This window comes from Triturus cristatus, chromosome 4_1, assembly GCF_964204655.1.
Source record: "Triturus cristatus chromosome 4_1, aTriCri1.1, whole genome shotgun sequence".
Lineage (NCBI taxonomy): Eukaryota > Metazoa > Chordata > Amphibia > Caudata > Salamandridae > Triturus > Triturus cristatus.
The window spans coordinates 974,023,143-974,047,926 of record NC_140585.1 but is presented as its reverse complement, the minus strand read 5'-3'; the positions used below and the strand labels follow the sequence as shown (position 1 = coordinate 974,047,926).

The 24,784-nt window shown below is 46.4% G+C and overlaps 1 protein-coding gene across 3 annotated transcripts in view; it reads right to left on the bottom strand.

The window, feature by feature from the left end:
- BBS10 (Bardet-Biedl syndrome 10) overlaps nucleotides 1-24,784 on the bottom strand; it is a 93,120-nt gene that overhangs the window by 37,536 nt on the left and 30,800 nt on the right. Inside the window, exons 2-3 of one of the 3 annotated variants that reach the window (XM_085653864.1) lie at nucleotides 16,497-16,617; nucleotides 11,939-12,147 (exon numbers count right to left, since the gene is read on the bottom strand). The exons of 1 other annotated variant lie outside the window; for it this stretch is intronic. In XM_085653864.1, the coding sequence (XP_085509990.1) occupies nucleotides 11,939-12,132 (194 nt within the window). In that variant the 5' untranslated portion in view covers nucleotides 12,133-12,147; nucleotides 16,497-16,617. The remainder of the gene's footprint in view (nucleotides 1-11,938; nucleotides 12,148-16,496; nucleotides 16,618-24,784) is intronic. One more of the 3 variants, XM_085653863.1, reaches the window with a different exon arrangement.

Sequence of the window (24,784 nt, the reverse complement as noted above, 5' to 3'; positions counted from 1 at the left end):
TCGGAGAGTGTCCTTGCCAGATATTCGCTATGACACGTCAGCTCCAGGGCTCCCGGGGTACACAAGAAGCCATCCAGCCGAACATGGAGGTCGTGCGGCACAGAATAGAAGGAATAATCCCTATCCGATGTGTGGTGCACCCGCCAAGCATCTACAAGTCCCCAGGCTGCCTGCCAATCGCGCCTCACCTTGGCCACCCTGTGTACCGCCGATTGAGCTAGCGGGGGATGAGAGCGATCTAAGTCCACATCAGTGACCGAGTTAAAGTCCCCCCCCAGAAACACCGTGCCCACCAGAAAGGACGCCAGCTTCCCAGAGAGCCGGGCAAAGAAAGCAGTGTAGTCAGAGTTCGGGGCGTAAATACTGCAGGAGGTCACATCCCTACCGTCCAGTCGACCAGACACTGCCACAAACCTCCCTTCCGGGTCTACCAGCGTGGTTGTGGGTTGAAAAGGAACCCCGGATCGGACCCAGATCAAAGCCCCCCTAGCAAAAGCAGAAAAGGTAGTGTAAAACAGTTGTCCCCTCCATCGCTTCTGCAGCGCCAGCCCCTCAGCCCGATCTACATGTGTTTCCTGCAAGAAGGCCACCTGGATCCCCCTGCGAACCAAGTATGCATGTACCTTATAGCGTTTTCTCATGGAGTTCAGCCCCCGCACATTCCAAGTGATGCACTTCAATTCAGGGCGGGTCGCCATAGGAACATATACCACAAATCACATCCCAAGACAACCGAGCGGGCACACCGACACAACACCCCCACATTAACCACACCCAACAAACCCAGATCCCTCCCAACCCCAGAACGGGCTCTAAACCACAGTTACCCATCCAAACAGCCCCTGAACAAAAAAAAGCACCCTGGTAGCCACCAGAGTCTCACAATACGTGTGAGGAAGAGGGGGTGACCCAACACCAGCACGGGCCGGACAGCAGTCCAAAAGGCCAGTCCGTATATCAGCCTCAGGAATCAGAGTCCCCTCCTTCCGGCAGCGCTCCACCCCCAGCGGCCCCCCAAAACAAAGCACCCCAGCCTCACACAGAACCCAGGAGCGACACCCCACAGCAATAGTAACGGAACCATACTCGCCCCTCACTGGTCCACAAGGCAGTTCTAAGCATGCCACCCGGCACAGCACACAGCTCCCAGTGAGGCTGTCTCAAGCGTCCAGCATTCCATCCACCGTGGCCGGGGTGACCTCCGGCAAGTGTCCACCGGCACTCTCAGAGTCCACTGACTCCTCCGACGCCCCCGACTTCTCCTCCGCAGAACTCCACCGGGACCCCGAATCCGCAGGCGAGGCCGCCGCTGCCGCTCCAGAGATGACGGAGACCGCCTTCAAAGCTGCCTGCCTCTCCAACTCCGTCTGTGAATGCGGGGGAGACCGGCGATCCCCCACACGCCTCCTGTGGCGGCGGACGCGACGGGGTCCCGGCGAGGTCCGGGCCTCCGAGGCCCGCCGTCCGGCTCCACTCCGGCCCCCGCGGTACCGCTCCAGCCAGCTCCATGCGTCATCGGGTGCATCAAAGAAATGAGCAGTCCCATCCACCATCACCTTCAAGCGGGCCGGGAAGAACAGGGCATACTGGATCCCCTCCGCTCGAAGGGCCTTCTTAACTGCCATGAATGAAAAGCGATTCCGCTGGACCTCCTGGGAATAATCGGGGTAAAGCGAAACGAGGGCATTGTCAGCCTTGTAAGGGCCAGATGTCCGGGCCCTCCGCAGAATGAGGTCGCAATCTTTGAAATGGAGCAAGCGTGCGACCACCGGTCTTGGGGGGCGACCCGCAGCCGGCGGGCGGGCCGGCACCCGATGGGCCCTCTCAAGGGTGTAAAACTGCGACAGGCCCTCCGGTGCCACCACCTCCCGCATCCACTTCTCAAGGTAGCCGATCATGTCGTCCCCTTCGATTCTCTCGGGTAGGCCTACCACCCGAACATTGTTGCGTCTGTTACGCACTTCCGCCTCCTCAGCCCTCTTCTCGAGTAGGTGCACTCTACGCGATAAATCCCCCAGCGATGCCTCCGTCGCCTTGTGGGCCAGCTCCAACGCGACCAGCTTGAGTTCCGCGGTTTCAACGCGGTCGGCCAACTTGCCATGGTCTGCTCGCAAGAGCCCGAGGCTAGTGGACACCTGCGCTATGTCCCGGCGCAGCGCCTCCCCCGAATCAGAAATGGCCTGGAGGATCCGGTCCATCTGCTGCTGCCGCAGTCCCGCCGCAAGTGCTCCAGCCGGTTCCTGGTCCTGCAGGTCCGGCGGGGTCTCCGCTCGATCCAGCGGGGCCCCCCCCCCGCGGCTTCCCCATGCTCCGACCACCAGAGCCCCAGCACGCCCCGGTCGCGAGGAGCCTCTCACGTCCGCCTCGTGGTAGCCGCCAGCCGTCCGCCTCAGTCAGGTCTCGGGCACCTCCACACCATGAGTAGCCGCCGCACCGGGCACGCCTCGGTCACCCACCAGGGTCCACCGCCTCCACGGAGGGATCCAGCCAGCACCCAAATGCCCCGCTCAGCGTGCTCCGTCGGGCGGCAGCACGGCCGGGGGACAGTCCTCACCACGCCGGTGAGGACTCACCGGTTGGTGATTTGCGCTATATAAAAAAAAATATCTGCACGCCTCCAGAAGAGTCACGGCGTCCCTGAGGCAGGCAGCACAGGGCACTCCTCAGGGGCCGGTCCCGCAAGGAAACGCGGGCCAGATGTCACTTAAGGCAAGATCCCCCGCCGCAGCACTCTCTCCAGCGCCAAAAGCGCCAAAAGCGCCCCGCAGCCAGGCCTTCTCCGAGGCCAGAACACCAGGAGCAGGGGGGCGAAGCCCACAGATCAGGAGCCCAGGCGCGTCCGCCGAGTACCTCCTGCACCAGTCCCACAGTAGACCGCAGTCCGCTCACCCGGCAATCCGCAGGGCTCCACCGCCAGGACCGGTCCACCTCAGCCGCCAACAGTCCCCAGGCTTCCGCAGCCGGCACACGCAGCGGCGCCAGCAGTCCGCCAGCAGCTCCCACCGGCCCCAGGTGTCCACCCCGGTCACTCCGCCGGTCTCCGCAGTTGGGCACCGCAGCGCGGGCCGGGCGCCACCACAGCCGGGGTAATGGCCACCCCCACCAGCCACCAATGTACGCAAGGCCGCAGCTTGCAGGCCCCACACAGGCCCAAAGCAAGATGGCCGGGTCTCTCCCAGCCGGACCCGCCTCCAGCGCCGATCAAATCAGCTTCCCGGGGCCGACACCCCGCGCGATCTGCAGGCGGGCGACCCACAAGCACAGAGGAGCCGCCTCGGAGTCCTCAGCGCCGCCGGGGAGGAAGAAATTCAGGAGAAATTCCGAGGCCGACACGGAGCTCTCAGCTCACGCGTCCATGCTCGGCCGAGTCCAAGCCACGCCCCCTAGTGCCTGCTCCTCTTCTTTTTAGCATGACATTAAAATCAAAATGAATTATTACTGTTTTAACTGTGTCTTAACCACAAGGACCCCTGATTTAATTGCAGTCCATATTTAAGCAGCCTGAACCCAGAGAGGCTATGTAATTCTTAACGGGTGCTGATAAGGCTTTAAACTATTATTTATTGTTAAATATTATATTCCTCTATTACCCGCTACTTATACGTGACACTATTAATGGATTACAGGGTTGTATCCAGACTTAGTTTTAAAAGAGCGTGAGGCAATAATGTAAGCAAAGACACAGGAACTCAGTTAATGTATTTCGTTATTGTCCCGCATGTGTAAATATTTTAGCAATTGACTGATATACGTTTTTATTGTTGTATGTCCATCATGGCAATGATTTTTATTAATCAAACAATAAAGCAATATATGTGAACTATTTTTGGTCTTCGAGGGATTAGGATTGCGGATAAACAAAGGGAATGAGTATTGAATGCATAAGAGCATGTTTTCAAGATGTACCAGAATTTCCTTAGATGCCTTCAAATGGGGCCCTGTTTGCCCAGAAACAGTTAATCAATCAATCAAATAGACTTTATTCGGATTTCAAAAACCATCCATAAAAGCACAGAACCAAAATTAAAATACACAGTTTAACACTACAATTTTAGGCCGCAAATTAAAATATTACGTTACAGCAAATTAAAATAGCACATTAAATATAACTTGCAAAAGCAACAATTAAAATACAATTATACAGTCTTACTAAACTGTACATTAAGCCATCATACGTGCAATATATAAAAATATACAAAAATGTAACCACTAACTTTGTAGAGGTAAAGCAAATACGATGCATTAAATTTGTACAAATTGGCTTTAAAGTGCATGATGCATATGTAAACTAACATTGTGTTCGTGCAAATTGGCTTTAAAGTGCAAAATGCATATGTAAACTAACATTAGGTTTGTGACAAATAGGCTTCAAAGTACAAAATGCATATGTAAACAAAATCACTCAATTTTCAGAGACCTGCGTGAGCATACAATTGCTTTAAGGAAACCACTAACTCTAAAAATTAGTTTGTCCGATCCAAGCGTTAAAAATTGGCTATATGCATGATTGTGGTCAATCAAATCATGTTTCCTGCAGTAGGGGATTAGGTAATGTTTTGTATATTTCCTGTAAAAACCACAGCCAAAAATAAAATGGAGCATACTCTGGGTTCCACCAAGATCACAAGGACAATGTAATTTTTCCAAATTTTTAGTGTAACCCAGTGGAAAACAAATAAGGTTTACAATGCTCCTGTCTCTAAATCTAAATAGTAAACTCCTGTTCCACCTGCCCAATTTTTTACATAAGTAGGGCTGGGGTAGCGTCGGAGGTACAATATGTAACTCCCGGATCATTTGATAATTTATTGTGGATAGTTTCAGTGAGTCCACTCTTTCCCTCTCATTATAAAAGTATTGATAAAGTGCCCTTCTCACCAGGTTTTTATGGGAGCGGTCAATCTGTTCGGGATCTGTGAAAAGGTGACCATAGTTGACGCTCACAAGGCTCCTTTCCACCGCATTTAACCAAGGGATTAAACTCGAGTTCTCGCTTTTCAAGCAATCCATAATGATCTCACGGGAAAGGGAAGCTGCTGGGTTTTGCCAAATCCTTAACCAAAATAATGCAGGTCTGGCCCTTATGAAATCCTCGATGTAATGTAATTTTAGTTCTTTGTGACATACGAAGGTCGGTGCACTGATAACCCCCCCCCCAGGATCTTCCGACAGAATCTATTCTCTTCTCTTTGTAATTCTGAGCAGTTCGAGAACCCCCATACTTCTGCTCCATACGTTCCAGTTGGGAGACATTGAGTCCGGTAGATTTGTAATAGACTGGAAACCACATCTGCCCGACGTGGTTGACGAAGTGAGGTAACAGAATTGATAGATTTAGAGAGTTTGTTCCTCCCCATTGCAACATGTGGTTGCCATGAACCGCTATTAGAGAATAGCAGACCCAAATAAGGGAAAGTGCAAGTGCTTTTTAAAGTGTTTTGACCTATTGTAATCTTTAAGATTTTATAATTTTTAGGGCCGCAGGTCATTATAAAAGATTTGCTAAAATTAGTGCACAAACCTAGATCAGACATATGGTTAACAAATCCCGATATTAAAATGCGCAGAGCATTCGGGGTGCGGCCCATAAGGACCGCATCATCTGCGTAAAGTAACGCCGGGATAGGTCTCTGATTAATGATAGGGACGTCCTTTGTCAGGTTACATAAGGAGTTAGTTAATTCATTGATGTATAGTATAAAAAGCAGGGGGGCCAAGACGCAGCCTTGTCTCACCCCCTTGCCAATTAAAATATCATTTGAGACCTCACCTTCATTATTTATTCGTACTCTAGCTTTCAAATTGCGATGGAGGTTGGCTAAAAAGTGGACTAAAGGTTCATCTAAACCATAATTTAAAAGAATAGACCATAAGCGAGAACGGTTTACAAAATCAAAAGCTGAACTTAAATCCATAAAACCAAAATATAAGAGGGATTGTTTGGCTCTTGTATATTTAGCCATTAGGAGATTGAGATTCAGGCATTGTTCCACCGTACCAAGTTTACTCCTAAAACCCAACTGGCAACGATGGATGATAGAGTTCTCATCGGCCCAAGTACTAATTTTATTAAATAGAACCCTTCCAAGGACCTTCAGGGTGTTATCAATCAAAGATATTGGTCGATAACACCCCGGGTCCATTCTATTTCCTTTTTTAAAAATGGGTACGATGATACTGTTGGACCATGTCGAGGGGATGGATTTCTTACTCAAGTTATTAAAAAGGTTACAGAGTAAGGGGGCCCAGAAACAGATGTTAGATTTTATTTGGTCAATGGACAAGCCATCAGGGCCAGGAGCCTTATTGCCGGCACTATTGTCGATGGCTTCCTCCACCTCCTCTAATGTTATAACTATGGTACTATCAGGGAAGGTGTCCTCGGATGGGTCTCCAACCGCGGCATAAAGCTTAGAAAAGTGATTAACCCATGAATCACCTGTGATATTGCAGTTTATCGGGGTAATATTACTACCCAGGGCTCTCAAATCCTTTACTTCTCTCCAAAACCCTGTCGAGTCTTTTAGAACAGCAGTTTTAGTTAGATTGTCCCAGTGGCTTATTAACAACTCCTCAGATCTAGCTTTTAATGTATGTTTATATTTAAGACGTGATGATCTGACGAGGGACACATCTCGGTGATTAGCTTCCAAGGCCCTTCTGAGCTCTCTATTAGCCCTCGAACAATTGGTGTCAAACCATCTATGATTATTTATGTTGTTCTCTTTTGTGGGTTTGGAGATTGCCCTTTTTATAACTGCACATAAATCGCAAAAGGACTTGATTATAACAATGTCGCCAAATGTTAAACAATTAGCAATAATTAGAGGGTGATTCTTAATCACATTAGCTAAAATCCCTTGGTTATCAATCCCTCTCCATACAATCCTTAGCCTATCTGTAGATGTAGTAATGTTTAAGACCCCAATCTCATGTGGGCCTATAGGTTTTTTAATGGATTTAAGATGAATTACTATTGGCAGATGATCACTATATGAACTGCTAACAACCTCAGATTTAAGTAACACACTGCTGAGGAGGGAGGAAGTAAACATATAGTCAATAGTTGTTGAACTACCTCGGCCAATGTAGGTGGGAGCCGGTGCTTTTTCCTCCGCAATTCCACCGTAGCCCATTACATCATCTAAATCCCTGCTATATAATAAGTCCAATAGTTCGGATCCTCGTCTACAAGGCGGGGATATAGAATGGATGTGAGCATTAAAATCTCCGCCTACACAAATACCATCAAATTGGCCATACTTTTCACCATTAGCAATTTCATCAATGAAATTAAACAGTTCTGAAAAAATAGGATTAGGATGGTTAACGAAATCATTGTTATAAAATTTTTTATAAAACAAATCTTTAACCTTGCAACATATTTCACGGCTATCAAGTGTTTGCTGACCACATTTAATTGTTCAATTTTCACATCCTTGGAAATTTTTGCCCAGATAGATAGACCGCCACTGGGTCGCCCCATAGCAGGAGGTGGTACAATAAGGTTATGACAGAAAAAGCCCTCCAGTAATTGAGCACAAGTGCACCAAGTTTCTTGCAACATTACCACATCAAAATTGCTTATCCAAGTAACCCATTCTTTAATTTTCATCTTTCCTGGGAGCCCAGCGATGTTCCAACTAATGATACTCAAGGTATCAATCGGTAAAATGATGGGCGAAGAAGGAAGTGTAATGGGAAGATCGGGGCATACTACATGAGGAGGTACTAATCTACCTGGGCATATCTTGTCGGTACATGTGAAATTTGGTTCTTCCAGAGGAACAATACTAGTAACCTCATTGGATGTGTTAGAGGATGTTGGTGGTAGTCAATCTAGACTTCCTAAATCAGATAGGGCGGAAAATCTATTAAATAAAGGAAAAATAGTAGGGGCCGTTTGAAGTGGTCTATGGGGAGGCCTATAGAAATAACCCAGTGGAAGGAGAGTTATTGCAGTGGCGAAACTGACATGAGTGTTATGGTTATCCATAAAAAATCTAACTGAGTTTGGGTGTCTAAAATTAATCACTATACAGTCCCCACTAATATTTTTGTACTGTGGACCCACCCAACTCACCCGACGGGTTGATATAATTTCATTTGAGATGTCCCATCTTGCCCCTTTATGTTTGGTCAACCAATCGATACATTTGTTGTGTAATTGAGCCCATGACTCATTTTGACCTTCTTTAAGGGCAGGGACACCTGCTAAAACCAAAACATATGGGCTGGCTTCTGGGGGTAAGTGAAGTGGTGGCCCTTGATTATTAGTGGGTCTATTTTTTACAGGTACACCTCCACTGTTACTTGCACCATCCATGGTGATGCCTGTCCTGGCTAGTGAGGTGGCTGATTGAATAGTTATAGCCTTGATATTTGAACTTACAGTTTTGGCCGTTACAGTTCCTGCTACTTCAGAGGGGTCAGAAGTTGGACCAATGTTCCGTACGGGTGGGGTATTAACTAGGCTACAGTTAGAGGAAGCATTTTTAGAAATAGTTGGGCCTTTGATGTTACTAGACCCAAGATCCTCAATAACGGCCGGACCCCCCTCCCTCATACCATTACATAGTAATTCTAACTCCTTCATAAATTTCTCGCCCCGAAGAGCATCTAAACTGATAATGCCTTTCCTTTTAATTTCCTCTTTTTTGACAAGGTTTTCGATTTTATCTAGTCTCTTAAAAATAGTATTGAATTGTTTAGCTATTTGAATTTCAACTTGTTTAAAAACGGTATCTACAATAGTTTCGATCAAGTTGCCATTGGGTTTAGGTTGAGTATTTTGGTCGAGGAACTCAGTCTGCGTACAGACAGAGTTATTAATTCCCTCAAAAGGCAACATGAAATCCCCACAATTGCCTTTGTCCGGAGCTAGAGGCTGTGGTCTGCATGCAGAAACAAGGAGTCTCTCAGTGCCTTTGTCCAATAATGATAGTGGAGGCAGTAAATCCTCAGTGTCAATTGGTGTTACTATTTCACAGTCTTTATCTTTGTGCCACATACTCTGTGGGGTGGGTTGATTTCTGCAGCGGCTTGGTTGTTTCCTTTTATTTACAACACTTTTGGCAGGGCCTCTCTTGCGTTTTTCCCCTGCTGTTTTGTTAGTAGATGGCGTTGTATCTGTTTCAGGTTCCAATGAAATATCAGTGACAGGAACACTCGCCAAACTGGTAGCTCCAGGAGTGGGGGCGGATATGTCAACTTGGACAGTTGGTTTGGTGACAATTACAGCAGGGGAGAGTGGAAGGCCATGATTAGAAGTAGCCTTTAAAGATTGAGAACATGGGGGAGTAAAAGTAGATTGTCCAATAGACATCCTTCTTTCGGTGTCTGCTATCTCATTGGTGACCATAGTAAGGGCGTTGGTCAACAGTTTATCAAACGATATAGGCAACTCAGTGGGGACAGCAGGGGCTACAGGTACGATCGTGTTAGTGCGTTTCCCCATAGTATGTTTAGTTACCTTCACAGCCTGTTGTCGTAAGAGGGATGGCCCGCCCGACCGCTGGTGACCACTGAGGGCCACAGAGAGCCCGCCCTTTGCCCGGGCTTAGCCCGGCGCGTCCCGCGAAGCGGGTCTCGGCGGGTCTTAAATGCGCCTCCGGGCGCTGTGGTGTCGTCAGCAGGGTGCGCCGCCGCCGCTGGGGACCTTGGGAAATGTGGTCCGGTGGCGGCAGCGCGAGTGGCAGAGGCTGAGGCAGGGGCTCCTGTCGTGACCAGCGCGATTCTCAGACTCCTGGCGTGTCGGCGGTAAGAAACTTCCCCTTGTAATGCGCGCTTGACTCCCCTGCTCCGCCGGTCTCGGCGGGTCTTAAATGCGCCTCCGGGCGCTGTGGTGTCGTCAGCAGGGTGCGCCGCCGCCGCTTGGGACCTTGGGAAATGTGGTCCGGTGGCGGCAGCGCGAGTGGCAGAGGCTGAGGCAGGGGCTCCTGTCGAGACCAGCGCGATTCTCAGACTCCTGGCGGTGTCGCCGGTAAGAAACTTCCCCTTGTAATGCGCGCTTGACTCCCCTTGCCCAGAAACAGTTGTATGAAATCAGAATGTTAGATTTAAAGTTTCTGTGGAATACAATGTTCTGGGGTGTAAACAGGTTATTATTTTGTTTTCAGACCTCACTTTCATTTGAGAAGTTAATTCAACTGTGGTCCGCCCAGGATAACTGCTAGGAGCTGATATGTTCAGCAACAGTGGAAAATATGTGGAGTCAATGTACTCATGAGTGAGCTGGGAAATTGATGAGTTGGGAGAGGTCAAGAGTGTCCAATTCTTCAAAGAAGTTTTAACTGTACAAGTTAAAAGGCTCATCAACTCCTATATTCAGTAACGTGCAGGCTATGCTTGAAGGGGACAATATAGGTGGAAAGGTGGTACATGTAGAGAGGAAAGGGGGGACAAGATTGAGGCATTGAGAAAGATGGATAGCCAATGCTATTCTTCGCCAAGGCAGCATTAATGGAACAATATCAGAGAAGATTAGGGACGTGTCAAAGATTTTATCTTTTTGATAATAAAGGAATATAGTGAATTTCACTGCTGAACTTCGCTAATATTCCCACAAACATTGCCTGCAGCAAATACAAATATGTGCATTTCCCACCCTTCAATGGCCACCATGACATCAAGTCTTAAAAGGTTTAGAGGAGCTCAATTTACAAATGTGCACCTTTTTTAACTACCCAATTTGCAAAGGGGCCACTTTAATTTTGGAGCTAGGGCCTGTTTTCCATCTCAGTAAAACTTTGGGTAACAGACATCTTCCCTGCTTAACTTTTCAGTAACAGGTGGCTCGTAAGTGTGAAGCCTGATACTTAAGAGGGTAATCACATTAAGGCGCATAAGGCATAACCCATTTTAGAGGGTGATGCAGGTTTGCAAAGAGGGTGACCCCACTGCAGTCTATGGAGGCATGTTGTTGTAGGAGTGCTGAATAGGATTGAAAAGAGGTTGACACCTTCCGAATGCGGGTGAGTGTATGGGTATAGCAACCTCTGAAACCAAACTGTCATGATTCTCTAGACCACCAGTTCCCAAACTTTTAACCATGAATACATTTTAGAACAACAAACGTTTGCGACCCACCTACCTTTAATGGACATTTATAGTGGCGATTTATTAATGTAACTTAAGCATCGTGTGGTAGAGCATTGTCCTTTACAGAAAGTACATCTTCTATTGAAATGGTCTCTAACTCTGCACAGACATACAGTTTTACTGATAAAACTATATAGCACACAAATGATAATGTGTAATTATCAGGTCTCAGTGAATATTTATTATTTGTGCATCACCAAGTAAAGTTTCTTTGTTTCCATCTTAACTTCAGAAATACACAAATACGAGCATCCTTTTTGCTTTTATAATTACGGAATTCATAGTTCATTTAAAAGTATTTACATTTTTTGTGTGTTGCACACACAAAACAACAGCCGTTCCTTTCACATTCCCTGTACTTCGCAAAATTGTCACGTAATTCACTTTAAAAAGTCCTCTCACTGTGCAGTCGGCGAAAGAAAACACCAACCGCGCATCAATTTGTCAGAAGGCATAGCCTGACTGTTGACCTATATCTTTGAAACAGGACAAATGTAACAAGTTAAACTGAATTTAATAGCATCTTTATTTATTGCTCGAACTTTCCCGACCAACCACAAATCTGCTCACGAACCGACACAATTTGGCAAAAGCTGCTTTAGACTGAATTCTTGGGCACATGCCCTCCATTAGAGCAAAGACTAGGCAGACGCCTAAAGGTGACTGAACTCAAACACGGATCCACATAATTCTTTTCATGCTCTTCCTCACATAAATAGCTGCCATTTTACAGATGAGTGCTACCGAAGAGAACTAGGGTATACGACCCCATCATAAATCTCTGTTCCACCTGAGCCTACACAAGGCGTTCACACATGCTCTGATGCAGTTTATTTACCTGGCTACTGGGTGGTCAAGCAGCAGGGACTCCAAAATCGTTTTTCCATCTCTGGTAATAAGGAGCTCGCCGGTGGCTTTGATGAAAAGTACCTGCCCGCCATCAGGACCGAAGCATCGACAGACAATGCTTTCCAGTGACTCAGCAATCTGCAGAACGGTGCCCAGGTCCAAAAGAACTGCGTCACACGGCATTTGTCTTCACAAAGGCTGAAAAAACACAAATGTCTCACCCTTTTAACTCAGACATCACTAGTCAGCTAAACAGACATGCAAAATAATGATGATGAATTCATAGTGGTATTGTATTGTATTGCAATTGCATTTATATAGCACTTACTACCCTTGACGAGGCGTCAAAGTGCTTTTTCGGCGAGTAGCACGCTACTCTGGAAGCCATAAAGGATTAGTCGTGAAATTAGTTTAGTGAAATACGAAATTAATTTGAGCGGTTGATAAGTTAGTCTGTTATTTGGATTGAGAAGGATAGTGGTGGGATAGAGGAGGGAAAAGGTTTGCATTTATATAGCGCTTGCCACCCCTGATGAAGCGTTAAAGCACTTCTAGGCAAGCAGCCAGCTACTCCAGAACCAAAAAACAAAAAGCATTAGTGGTGAATTAATCTGGGGGAATATGAAATGCAACTTGCCCCCTCCAAAAGACATGTTTGTGACAGAAAAATCCTGAATAATATGGGTATCTACTCTTTTCAAAACATGATATATCAGTCCTTTTGGCTCCTGTATGGTCAGTGACAGGGTTTTCTCTAGCTTCAGTGAGTTACAGAGACTGGGCAGCTAAAGCATACTAGCTGTGCATGCTACCCTCCCTCACACAACATGGCAGACGCGTAAGCTATCCTCAGTCACAGAACGGGTACAACATGGGCATGAGCAGGGCAGGCTCCCTTCCAAGACGGACCAGTCAGAATAGATCCAGCAAAGCATCAGCAGTGGAAGCAGTCTTCTCTCTCAGAAAAGGCACAGCACAGAGTCTGCAGTGCACAAACAATTCCAGTGCATGCATCAGCATTGCAAGCTCTCCTTCTTCAAAGAGCAGGTACAACAGTTACATTAACAGCACAAGCTTTCCTCCCTGTCAGAACAGGCAGGACCAACCAACAGCAGCGCAATAACCTTCATGGAAAAGCTACAGCAGAAAAGTAGCCATGGCCGATTTCCTCAAACACAAAATAGGATTGACAGTAGCAAAGCAAGCTTCCTTGCCCTAGCAGCAGAGGTACAGGTGGGGCAGAAGCAGCACCAGCTTCCCTCAGTTACTGAGGCGTAATTCTGCTTGTGAATGGATGAGTGGGTGGATTGATGAATATGGATTGGTGAGGGAATGCATGGACAAGTCAGCAAACGCATGAGTGGAGGATGTAATTAGCAGATCGATGAATGTGTGTACGCATGGACGGATGAGTGAGTAAATGGACGAGTGGGTGGATGGATGAGGGAATTGGAGGCTGGATGGATGAGCTAGTGAATGGAAGGCTGGATGGGTGGTGACTGGGTGGGTGGTGAATTTGTGGGGGTGGGTAGAGGACAGGTGCAAGAGGAGAAGAGGAGGCAGCAAGGCCTTGCTGGGACTGTTGTGCAAGCGGCACAATCTGGAAGGCAGGGAACACAGAAATAGACTAGCTCAAATTAGGCACGAGGTCAGGTAAGGGCAGTGTGAGTAGGGTGACCACCTCACTTCAAGTCATTACAGCCCCTTTCTCGAGTCCTGAGTTTTTCACCTAATAATCAATCACTTGAGTGAGTCTAATTAGTTAAATGGAGATAAAATAATACTAAAACACCCAGAATGCATTAGGCCATCACACAAAAGTCCTGGACTGAAAAAAGTATCCATAAATAGATAAAGGGAGGCGGTCGCCCTAAGTGAGACGCTGCCCTCTTCGCCTTTCTTGCGACGCACCTGTTGGAATTTCAGAAAGTCTATTAATGCATAATTAGAAGGATTTGGTACCTCAGTTTATGGGTGCTGACGGTAATCTGTTGTCTAAATTGAGAACATGTTCAGGTGGCATTCAAACTTTCTAACGCACACGGTGGCACCCTGTGAGAAGTCCATATTATATGGTGGCTGAAAAGGTGGTCTGGAAACCCCTGCACAGAGCAGGTTTCCATCTGGTGTTCAGAGCCTTTGCACAGCCGATGTTCATGGCGGGGTGTAAAGACCCCCCCAAACATAGGCGGCCGCCTGAGAAGCTTTTGTTTTTTGATGGAGTCTTGGGGAGGGGGGGGGGGGGGTGGAAGAGCCTCACAAGCTCACAATGTCAAGACCCCATTCCCCTCTTCTCACACATAGAAAAATATTTAGAATGAAAGTCTGAGCATTTGTCGTAACAGAAGTTGTTTGTAATAGTCCGGGCAGATTTCCATCTTGAAATTAGTCAATAATTGTATTTGCCAGTTCCTAAATTCCGCTATTTATTCTTCCACTGTTCCTACGCTTTTGATGTTGGCTTATGTTAAACTCTTTAGGAAACCTGGCTCAGACATCTCAGAATTGTCAAACTTTAGACCCATCTACCTCATTCATACCTCTTGACACTAACGTATTGTAAAATTCAGCTAAAAAGCAAATGTCAACATATTCGTGAATTATTTCATTATTGGGCGAGTCCTACGTACAGCACTTGAATCCGCTCTTTTAGCGATCTTGCGAGGTTAGACCGTGGAAGATCAGCAGCCCTGGTCCATCTGGCTCTCTCCGCAGTGTTTGATACGGTTTCCCATCAGAGATTGCTGGATCAGCATGGAAAAGAAGGCTCCGCACTTAGATGGACAACAGACCGCTAACAGGACTTCTCAGTTTTAAATCTCCTGCCAGCAACTACATTCTAGTGACCTTCATGGCTCCTCTCTGAGCCCCCCACCCTGTTCAATGTGTGCATCACGCCATTAACAAAGCTGGTTCAACCTTTTGGCCTAAAAATAGTATCATATACTGATGACACTCAGTTGATTGTCCCCATAGAACAGAATTTCAAACTATTCCTAGAAAAATTCAGGACATGTCTATCTACCATCAGTTGCATCTTGGATGCAAGAAAGTTGCCTTAAGCTACGTGAGAATAAGACCAAAATAATTTTATTTGGCACACTTAATTCCATCTGGTCCTCAGCATGGTGGCTTAAAGAATTAGGCAATTTTCTGACACCAGTCAGAATAATATGAAATCAGCAAAAAGAACAGATGATGGACGGTATGCTAAACAAATCAAACATTCACCCCCAGTCACATATCTGTTTCTGGTCCAGGGAGGACCTGGCTTGGCAGTTCGGGCTGGACTGTTTCCATGAGGCACAGGGTCAAGACTGATTTGCATATGACTGGGTCTAAACTGGGGTGACATGGCAAGCAAAATAACGTTGGATTAAACCCAGATCTGTGACTGGGGATGAGTGTTTGAAAAGTTTCAACATTCGTCTATCATTTTATTTTGTGAATTAGAATCTGGGCATCAAATTTGATCATGACGAGAGATGCTGCAGGTCCTGTTACGGCCCGATGGGACGGCCCTGGCTGGGGACGGTAGCGAGTAGCAGGAGCCGCGTTAGGCGCAGGGGGGCTGTCCGATCTGGTGGACTGGGGCGGCGCGGGGGGTGCCTGAATTGATATCGGCGACCATGCATGCCGCGACGTTCCTGGGGGTGGGAGGCCGGGGGGGGGCTCACCGGGGGGGGGGGGTTCGAGGGAGAAGGGCATCTGGAATTAAACTTGTGAGCTGCTGTTGGATGTTGTTGTTTTAGTTGAAAGGTTGTAGAAGGGACAGTCCCCCAGTTGTAGGATGGGCAGTTCAGCGATGTTTGAATATCGATCTGGGGCTGCACTGGGAAACATACGTCTTTGGCAAAAGTGACTGCGACTTGACGCTTTCCGCTAGTGATGGGACTACAACATTGCGCGTAATGATAGTTTTCCTCGCAGACTCACAGGTTACAACTTTAATCAATGCTAAATGCCACTTGACCGGTGCACAGTGTTATGATTCTATGTGATGTGTTCTGCGATGTTGCTGTGCACCAGCTGTAATTATGCTCTCTGCCATTCTAAGATGTATCGTATGATTTTCACTGCAACTTACAACTTAATAAACAGATTTCTAAATAAATCAAATTTGATCATGACTTGTCATTTACATATCAGACAGCGTCTGTCACCACCACATGTTTTAACCTGCTTAAGGCCCTAAAGCAAATGCTGGACATTTTGCCTTCCTTTACTTACAAAACTGTGGTCCATGCCTTGATTATTTCTAGGAATGACTAAGGGACGTTCTCTAAATGGGACTCTGTGAACACCCTTTCCAGTGAATGCAGGCCGTACAGAATGCTGCCGCCAGACTTATCCTAAATGTGTCCAAATAACAATCTAATACCTCTCAGTTCAGAGACCTTATTAGCTGCCAGTCCATAAAAGAATCATTTTCATAGCACTATTACTCACTTTGTGTGCCTTATCCAATAAGGGCCCTAGCTGTAGGCCTTCACCTGTCTATACATTCACAAAAGACATGTTAGATTATGTAAAGCCAAACTACTCACTTCCTCGGTTCGAGAGACCCAGACTCGGGGGATCCTCCTTCTCCCATTTAGATGCAAGACAGTGGAATGTCCTTCCTCAAGGACTGCACCAGGCCCCTTCAGAATCTGCCTTTAAAAACAGCTGAAAACATGGTTATTTCAATCCAACTAACTCTGCCTGTTGGCACCTCAGCTGGAATATATAGCATCTCAGGCACAAGGAGGGAGAAATGGCACCCATGGTGCGGGTCTGTTTACTGGCCCGGAAATATGCAAGACAAAATTTGAGGGCCAGTTGGTGGGGAGAGAGCGTCAGATGAGAATAGGATTGCGGTGATGAGAACGTTGAATCCAGTAGTAATTTCCTACACTAGAGTGGTGTTTCCCCACATGGCCCATTTAATTCGAGGTAGGGGCGCTGAAGGCCAGGCAGGGCAGCTGATGTCAAGTGTATGGACAACACCAATTTAGAGCGGGGTGGTGAAAACAGCAGCTTGGTGAGAAAGGGGGCAACTGGCGGGACACAATGCATATCTCTACACAATAGTGTGCAGAGGACTGTGTGTAGGAGAAAAAGAATGAGTGCAGTTAGGGGAGTCTCAGGTAAAATTAGGAGAAAGAGGAGGGAGCTGCTGTGGTGAAGGGTACACTGCACCCTGTCAGAGGTAAGAGCGAGACACAGCTCACATGATTAGTGCGGTTCTCAGCATTCAGGGGAAGCGGTAGATAGGGGAAGCTCTGAATGAAATGTGGGGGAGAGAAAAGGAGGTTGCTGGTTCACCGAATGAGGAACAAATGAAGAGTTACGCTCTTGGGGAGATGAAACAAATTGGTGGGGAAGAGGATGGCAAAAGGTTGGAATTGCTTCAAAGGAAGGAGAGTGGATCAGGCAGTTATTAGAATAAAATGGTTTGTAAAATGGGTCAGGAGGTACGTGCTTTACATGCTGACTGGGAGTATCGGAGATCTAAGAAGTGTAAGGTAGCAGAAGGAGATTGAGACCCTTTTTTCACTTCATGCATAGATGAATAAGGCCAGGTGGGCAACGAGGAGCTATGGAAGGAAGATGGGTTTGGGTGGAGTAAAAGTCTGGTTTAGAAGGGGGTTTAGTATTTAGGTCCTGAAAAGCCCTTGGGGGTGCCGGGCACGCATAACGTCATGGTTTGGGAATCATGCAGGGAGAAGGAATACAACTCTGGCAGGTGAGCATGGGTATGCAGCCACTGACAGAGTTCTGGGTGCTTCAAGGCACTAGACCTAACTGAGGATAGGCCCATGTGGCCTGTCTGAGACTGGATATCAAGAAAATGTATGTGCTTTTCTCAGACAGTGGTGTAAATGATGGGCAGTCCTGGGTACTAATAGAGATTGTCTGAGTGACACAGGGGTACAGGATAGGTGACAGACACAGTGAAGAGTTAAATCAATGACTGGGATCTAGAGGAGTAAGAGATTTGTTAAGGGCCATGGAGTGGTCTGGAAAGTTTTCCAGGACAATTAAATGAAGACAGGTAGTTACAGGACTTGGCTGAGTACTGGGAAAAGTCAATGGAGCAGTGTGGTGGCTTGCAGGATGACAGTAGAAGGAGGAGCCAAGTGAAGCCATTGAAAGTGACAACAAAGATGAACAACAGTAGTAAAAAGCCCAGTGATGACCAAGCGCTAGAGAGGATTCCCCATTGATGACCAAGCGCTAGAGAGGGTTTAACTGTTGAGATCAGGAAAAAAGGACTAATGAGTTTTGTGGGAGGCTTACACCATTGAGTAATGAGAAGCGAGGGAAGTTTGTAAAGGTGGACGAGGCAACTATGAGTGTAAAAAGTGGTAAGCCACCAGCCAAAGGTGAAGAGGTGGACAAAAGTGTGGGTACAGAGGAAAAGAAGTATATGGTGAAGGACAAGTTTAAGCTACAGGGGAGGAGAGAGGGACATGGTTAAAATAAATATTGAAAATACACAAATGAAAGGGGTAAAAGAAAAATGGGGAATAGAGAGACAAATGAGGCAGAGGTGACTGGGGATGTGAAGAAAAGGGTACCTTACATGGGCATCATTAAACAATTTGGACCCATTTGATGACATCAACAAAGGGACTGATTTTGAAACAGGAGAATGTGGATGTCTTAAAACTGGTAGTATACACATGGAGTTTCAGTGAAGGAGGGGTCAAACGAGAAAGAACCAGAATTAACCAGGAGATCAAGGGTACCAGCTACCCTTGAGAATTGGACACCATCCTTTTTGATATAGGCCAGCACCTACTGCAAACGCCTTTTGGAACATTACAATGTTTGGAAGAGAATGTAGAGCTGGAGAAGGGTGAACTGGATAACAAGGTCTGGTTACAATGGATGGCTCCAACACCTGCAATACATACGTCCGTGGATTGCCAGGTTGATATTGGTCCTCTCCTAGGTGCCCAACGCAACTTACTGAGGAAGGATACTTAAGGGAACAAGGTCCGTTTTGGCAGGTTAGGGCCAGGGCAGAAGAGCAAACAGGAAGGGGAAGAAAATTCCAAGGGAACATGGGAAAAGGCTCTTATATTACATTAGTTGATGTGGAATAGCTGTATATATGGCTAGCCAGGTACCTTGACCTAAGAGCAGCAGACGTTTTGGAATGTGGGTTCAAGGTTGTTTTTATGGTAGGGTATAGAAGCTAAGAATAAAATACTCTAAGTAGCTTGCTGTGCAGTGAGTAAACCTATAAAAAAAACTGATAAAAGTCCCTCTTTACATAAAGAAGAAATGGGCAGGGAATTAGATGGATGACAAGGCAATTTGAGGATTGGCCTTCAGATATTTTTAGCCTTAGAAATGGTTACATAGAAAATAGAGGGGGAGTTCAAGTTCAAGCATAATTTTCCATTGTCAGAGGGCCAGTCAGTTAATTACTTCATTCCAGAAGAGGAAAAATCAGTGTATTATGCCTCAGTTATGCCACTATTTCACTAGTCAAGATGGGTGGACGGTATGTCTGAAATGGCAAAAAGTGGCATCTAATCAGATTTTACACTTCTACTAGCAGATCTTAATGATTTCTTCCTTGAAGGCTGCAATTGATGGCTTTATGTTAGTTGACAAGGCATAACTTATGGTTGGTTTACTTCTTTTCTACATCAGACGTTCATTGCACCAACAGCTATGGAGACAGTGACACATTATCTGGATGATGTAATCTTTGTGGCACCAAAAGATCAGGCTGCTTATGGTCAGGCACTAAGGGGTTTTCAAGCATTCATGGGGGAGATTGGTATTGCTGTGTCTTTGAAATAGACAGAAAACCAAAGCATTTCACTGATATTTCTGTGAATTGAATTGAATTCAGAGAAGATAGAGGTATGGCTTTCAAGGAAAAAGGTGGAAGTTTAACTGAGGGATTGGTAGCAATAAAGAAGTCAAAGATTCTCATCAGCCATTTGAACTTTGTGAACTGGGTGGTAAGAACACACCGTGCTTTGTTGATGTCTTGAATTTACAGTGGCTGGTGCAGTTTCATCACATCACATGGTTAGATTGAGGGCAGGAGTTCAGGTAGATCAAAAAGACCGGGCAGAAGTTTTGAGAAAACTCAATGGCCTTCCCATGTGGACCCTGGAGGAAGAGTTGGTAATCCACATTTTCTCCAACCCTGTAAGTGCTGGGGGTTTAATCTTTTTTCTTTTTTGGGGGAAGGCAGGTGATGGGTGAAGCAAGGACAAGAGAAGTGTTAAAAGGAGGGGGGAGTATTACCTTTCTAGCATCCTTGATGCTGGCTATAGTTTTGCGTGACAAGCTGTGAAAATGCAGCAATGGTAGCACTGGTTAACTGAGGAAAACCGAAGAATGAGAAAGTTTGGGTATGTTGTGTATTATTGTTTTAGGATAGGTCTTTAGGTTAGGCCACATCATGTCCCAATAACTGATAACAATATTGTAGATGTTTGGTCTCATTCTCAGTTGTGAGGATTCTATGGTCTAGTATTGGGAGAAGACTGAGTGAAGACTGCAATGTTCAATGAACTTAGGGAGAAGGGAGAGTGAGGGCATTTCCTTTACTTCTGGGTTACTTGGCAGTATCGGTTAAGGATTGTTATAAGCAGACATGGACTAAACTTATTGCCAGTAGGATTAACAAGCATTGGCATAGCCAATAGGTCTCGCTTTTGGGACCTTCGAAGTATTTAGTTATGCAGCACAATATCCTTGGTGCAACCACATCAACTGTTGCGTGGCTAAACACTTATAAGGTCCCAAAGGCGAGACCTATTGGCTATGTCAATGCTTGGTGTGGTTGTGTGTGTGTGGTTGTGTGTGTGTATGTGGTTGTGTGTGTGTGTGGTTGTGTGTGTGTGTGGTTGTATGTGTGTGGTTGTGTGTGTGTGGTTGTGTGTGTGTGTGTGGTTGTGTGTGTGGTTGGGTGTGTGGTTGGGTGTGTGTGTGGTTGTGTGTGTGGTTGTGTGTGTGGTTGTGGTTGTGTGTGTGCAGTTGTGTGTGTGGTTGTGTGTGTGTGGTTGTTGTGTGTGTGGTTGTGTGTGTGTGGTTGTGTGTGTGTGGTTGTGTGTGTGGTTGTGTGTGTGGTTGTGTGTGTGTGGTTGTGTGTGTGTGTGGTTGTGTGTGTGTGGTTGTGTGTGTGTGTGTGTGTGGTTGGGTGTGTGGTTGTGTGTGTGTGGTTGTGTGTGTGGTTGTGTGTGTGTGTGTGGTTGTGTGTGTGTGTGTGGTTAGGTGTGTGGTTGTGTGTGTGGTTGTGTGTGTTGTTGTGGTTGTGTGTGTGGTTGTGTGTGTTGTGGTTGTGTGATGTATGGTTGTGCGTGGTTGTGTGGGGTTGTGGTTATGTGTGTATGGTTGTGTGTGTGTGGGTGTGTGGTTGTGGCTGTGTGTGTGGTTGTGTGTGGTTGTGGTTGTGTGTGTGTGTGGTTGTGTGTGTGGGTGGTTGTGGGTGTGGTTGTGTGTGTGGTTGTTTGTGTGTGGTTGTGTGTGTGTGGTTGTGTGTGTGTGGTTGTGTGTGTGGTTGTGGTTGTGTGTGTGTGTGGTTGTGTGTGTGGGTGGTTGTGGGTGTGGTTGTGTGTGTGGTTGTTTGTGTGTGGTTGTGTGTGTGTGGTTGTGTGTGTGTGGTTGTGTGTGTGTGGTTGTGTGTGTGGTTGTGTGTGTGTGGGTGTGGTTGGTTCTGTGTGTGGTTGTGGTTGTGTGTGGTTGTGTGTGTGGTTGTGTGTGTGGTTTGTGGTTGTATGGTTGTGTGTGGTTGTGTGTGTGTGGTTGTGTGTGTGTGGTTGTGTGTGTGGGTGGTTGTGGACGTGGTTGTGTGTATGTGTGTAGTTGTGTGTATGTATGTGGTTGTGTGTGTGTGTGGATGTGCGTGTGTGTGTGTGTGACAGTAATACTAAAAGCATCTCAAAATAAAGGAACACAAACATCGAGTTTGTGGAAAGAGAAAGCATGTTGTAAGTCAAACGGTGCAGCAAAGCATTAACACAACAACAAAACAAACAAGATCACTTAGCGAAGACTGAGTGCTGATAATGGATACACACAGCCCATCATCTTAAGAGTTCGATTGCAGCCAATGTGCACTCAAACCTGCCCCCTCCTTGTGAGTTGCACCCCATATTTCATGAGTTGTAACTGCTGCACCCACCATCGCGCTTTGAGATCTAAAGCGCTACATAGGTCTAATCAATTAACCAGTCGCCAACATGCTGTGCTTTTAAAGAGAATGTGCCAAAAGTTTCCAGCTTCCTCATCATGTCCTCATGAAAGTGCCAACGAAAGGACTCCCTGAATGGTGCAACGGACATGAAGCAGCCGCTGCGATCAGAAATAACGCGCACATGCACTGTAGCTCTAGGCTGGCCATGCTAGTATTTTTTGAGCCCTCACAAAAAGTCTCGCCAGACCAGCGCATGCGCTGGGTCAGGCGAGACCTAAAAAGGAGGGGAGCTTTTGTAGGGAGGCTAGGCAAAGATGGGGACGATGTGAGCAAAAGGACCGAATTCAAAGCTTTGTGTATAGCCCACAAAGCAGTGCACAGAAGAGGTCCAGCGTACTTTCAAGAGATCTCTCCAAGGCAAGTACTTACCCAAACTCAAGGCTTGTCTCAGTTCGGAAAATAAAAAAGGCAAGATGGGAAGGGAGAAGTTTATCCTTTTTAGCTTGCAAACTTGAACTCTATGCCGCTGGAATTGAGATCTGAATCAAATCACTCTTCTTTTAGGAAGTCTCTAAAGACATGACTTTTTACCAACAGTATGGCCTGTTCTTAATCGTTAAATGGGGACTGTCTTCTTGTTCTTAGTAACTGTTAGCCTCAAAAATGCCTCGGCAATTGTGAGCGCTATAAATATTTTACTTACTTAACTTATGTGGTTCATTGCATGTTGCACCTTATTGATAGCAGCCTATTTTCAGCGAATATCACAGGCATTTAACAGGGATACCTCTTAACAAGAAATGCTTTTGGGAACATGCATCCTCAGCTTAAGAATTGAGAGAAAGGATACTCAAAGGTAGGTCAGGGGACAGAAGGAAAAGGGTTTTGAAGGCTAGTGATGGGGGAAATATTGGGAGGGTTATGTTTTGGGAAATATGTATTTCCCAAGAGCAGAGGAATGCTTATTTAAGCTGCGCCTGTTGCAATTGTTTTGGGGGCTTTCTGCTTTCAGAGTTGTTAGAGTCTAAGAGTGTGTTTGGGCTTTGACTGGCAGTTAGACTTACAGATGGTAGGTACATTTGTAAGGATATGGCTAAGGTGGTCGAAGAAGATTCAGGTTGGGCAGAGCAAGATTATATATTTAAACAAGTCAAGTGGTGGACATTTTCCCAGTTATGGCATGGATAGGGTTTTTGCGGTTGAGGCGTGTTTCCTGGGGCTTTCTTTGTGCATGGCAATTGTTCAGCATGATGGGGTTTTCAGTTGCTAACAGTCTTTTGGAAGGGAGGGTTTATACGGCTGATAAAAGAGCAATGCAGAACTCATTCATTTAGGATTGGGGACATATTATTCTGTGTTTTCATACACTTTTCCATGTGTACCTTTCCATTACTGAAGGGTGTGTCCCAGGTCTTATAGATGGGAACCTCTGTGTTTGGATTATCAGATACTTCTTTGTAAAGTGGGCAGCCACGCAGGAGTCATGAAGGCGCATTGCCAAGCACCTGGGACAGGATGGAAGGCAGTGTTTGGTCCACTGGTAGGTGAAGGGTGAAGTTAGGGACAATTGCATCCGTCTTTGATAGAGCTGTGTAAAGTGCGAGACTGCTTGACTTTGTATCCATCTGAGAGAATGACCCGATTAAGCTTTAAGGCATCATGCTTGTGGAAGCAAACAAAAAAGATTAGAGGACAATACAAAGTTGTGGGCTGAGACGCAATCACCTGGACACTGCTGGGGCAAAGGAGGATTTGGACAAGAGCTACTGAGACAACAGAAAGAAAGATCACAGCCTGGAGGAAGCCGAATAGAGTAATGCATGAACAGCATAAAGAATACTCTGGATTCAGAACAAACACTCATCAGAGGACGATTGCACCTTGTCATGGTGGATAGGGTTCCTCTTTCTTGGGGGTGGAGTACTGTAAAGCTCTGGGAAGAAAATGAGAATTGTAAGGGGGCAGGAATATGGTGGGGGGGAGTAAGGTTAAAATTAGCTGACCTATAGGAAAGTAGAGGACATTTAGGGCGTGAATGGACAGGCAGAGAGAATTAAACGTGGGTTATGGTTATTGGCAGGAGGTTTAAGGCATTTTGACTGACTTAGGTTGGGTTTCTATGCTGTAAGGCGCTTGCCAGGTTTTTAGGTCTCACCTGACCCAGCGCATGCGCGGGTCCGGCGAGACTTATTGAGAGGGCTCCAAAAAGTGCTACCAGGCCAGCCTAGAGCTACAGTGCATGTGCTTTTACCACCATTACTTTCACTTTCGTGGCCGCACAGCCGCTTTGATGTTTGATCGCGAACACTTTCGCGGCCGCACGGCCGCTTGGCATAGCCAATAGGTCTCGCTTTTGGGACCGTATAAGTATTTAGTTATGCAACTGTTGCATGGCTAAACACTTATAAGGTCCCAAAGGCGAGACCTATTGGCTATGCCAATTTTTGTTGTTATTGTGGCCAATCTGATTTATTAAAGCAGCCAATCGCCCTTAGACTAGAGTCTGTTGTGATTGGTGCAGCCTCGCCTGAGATATGAGGGGTAGAATGTACGAGCTTAGAGAAGGTCTGAGGGTGGGTGGGGATTTCTGTGCTGTTGAATTTAATACGTTTGCATGTATGAGGAGGGATTCATGGTCAGATTATATGTATAGGGGTGGATAAGAGTGTTTGAATGTACGTG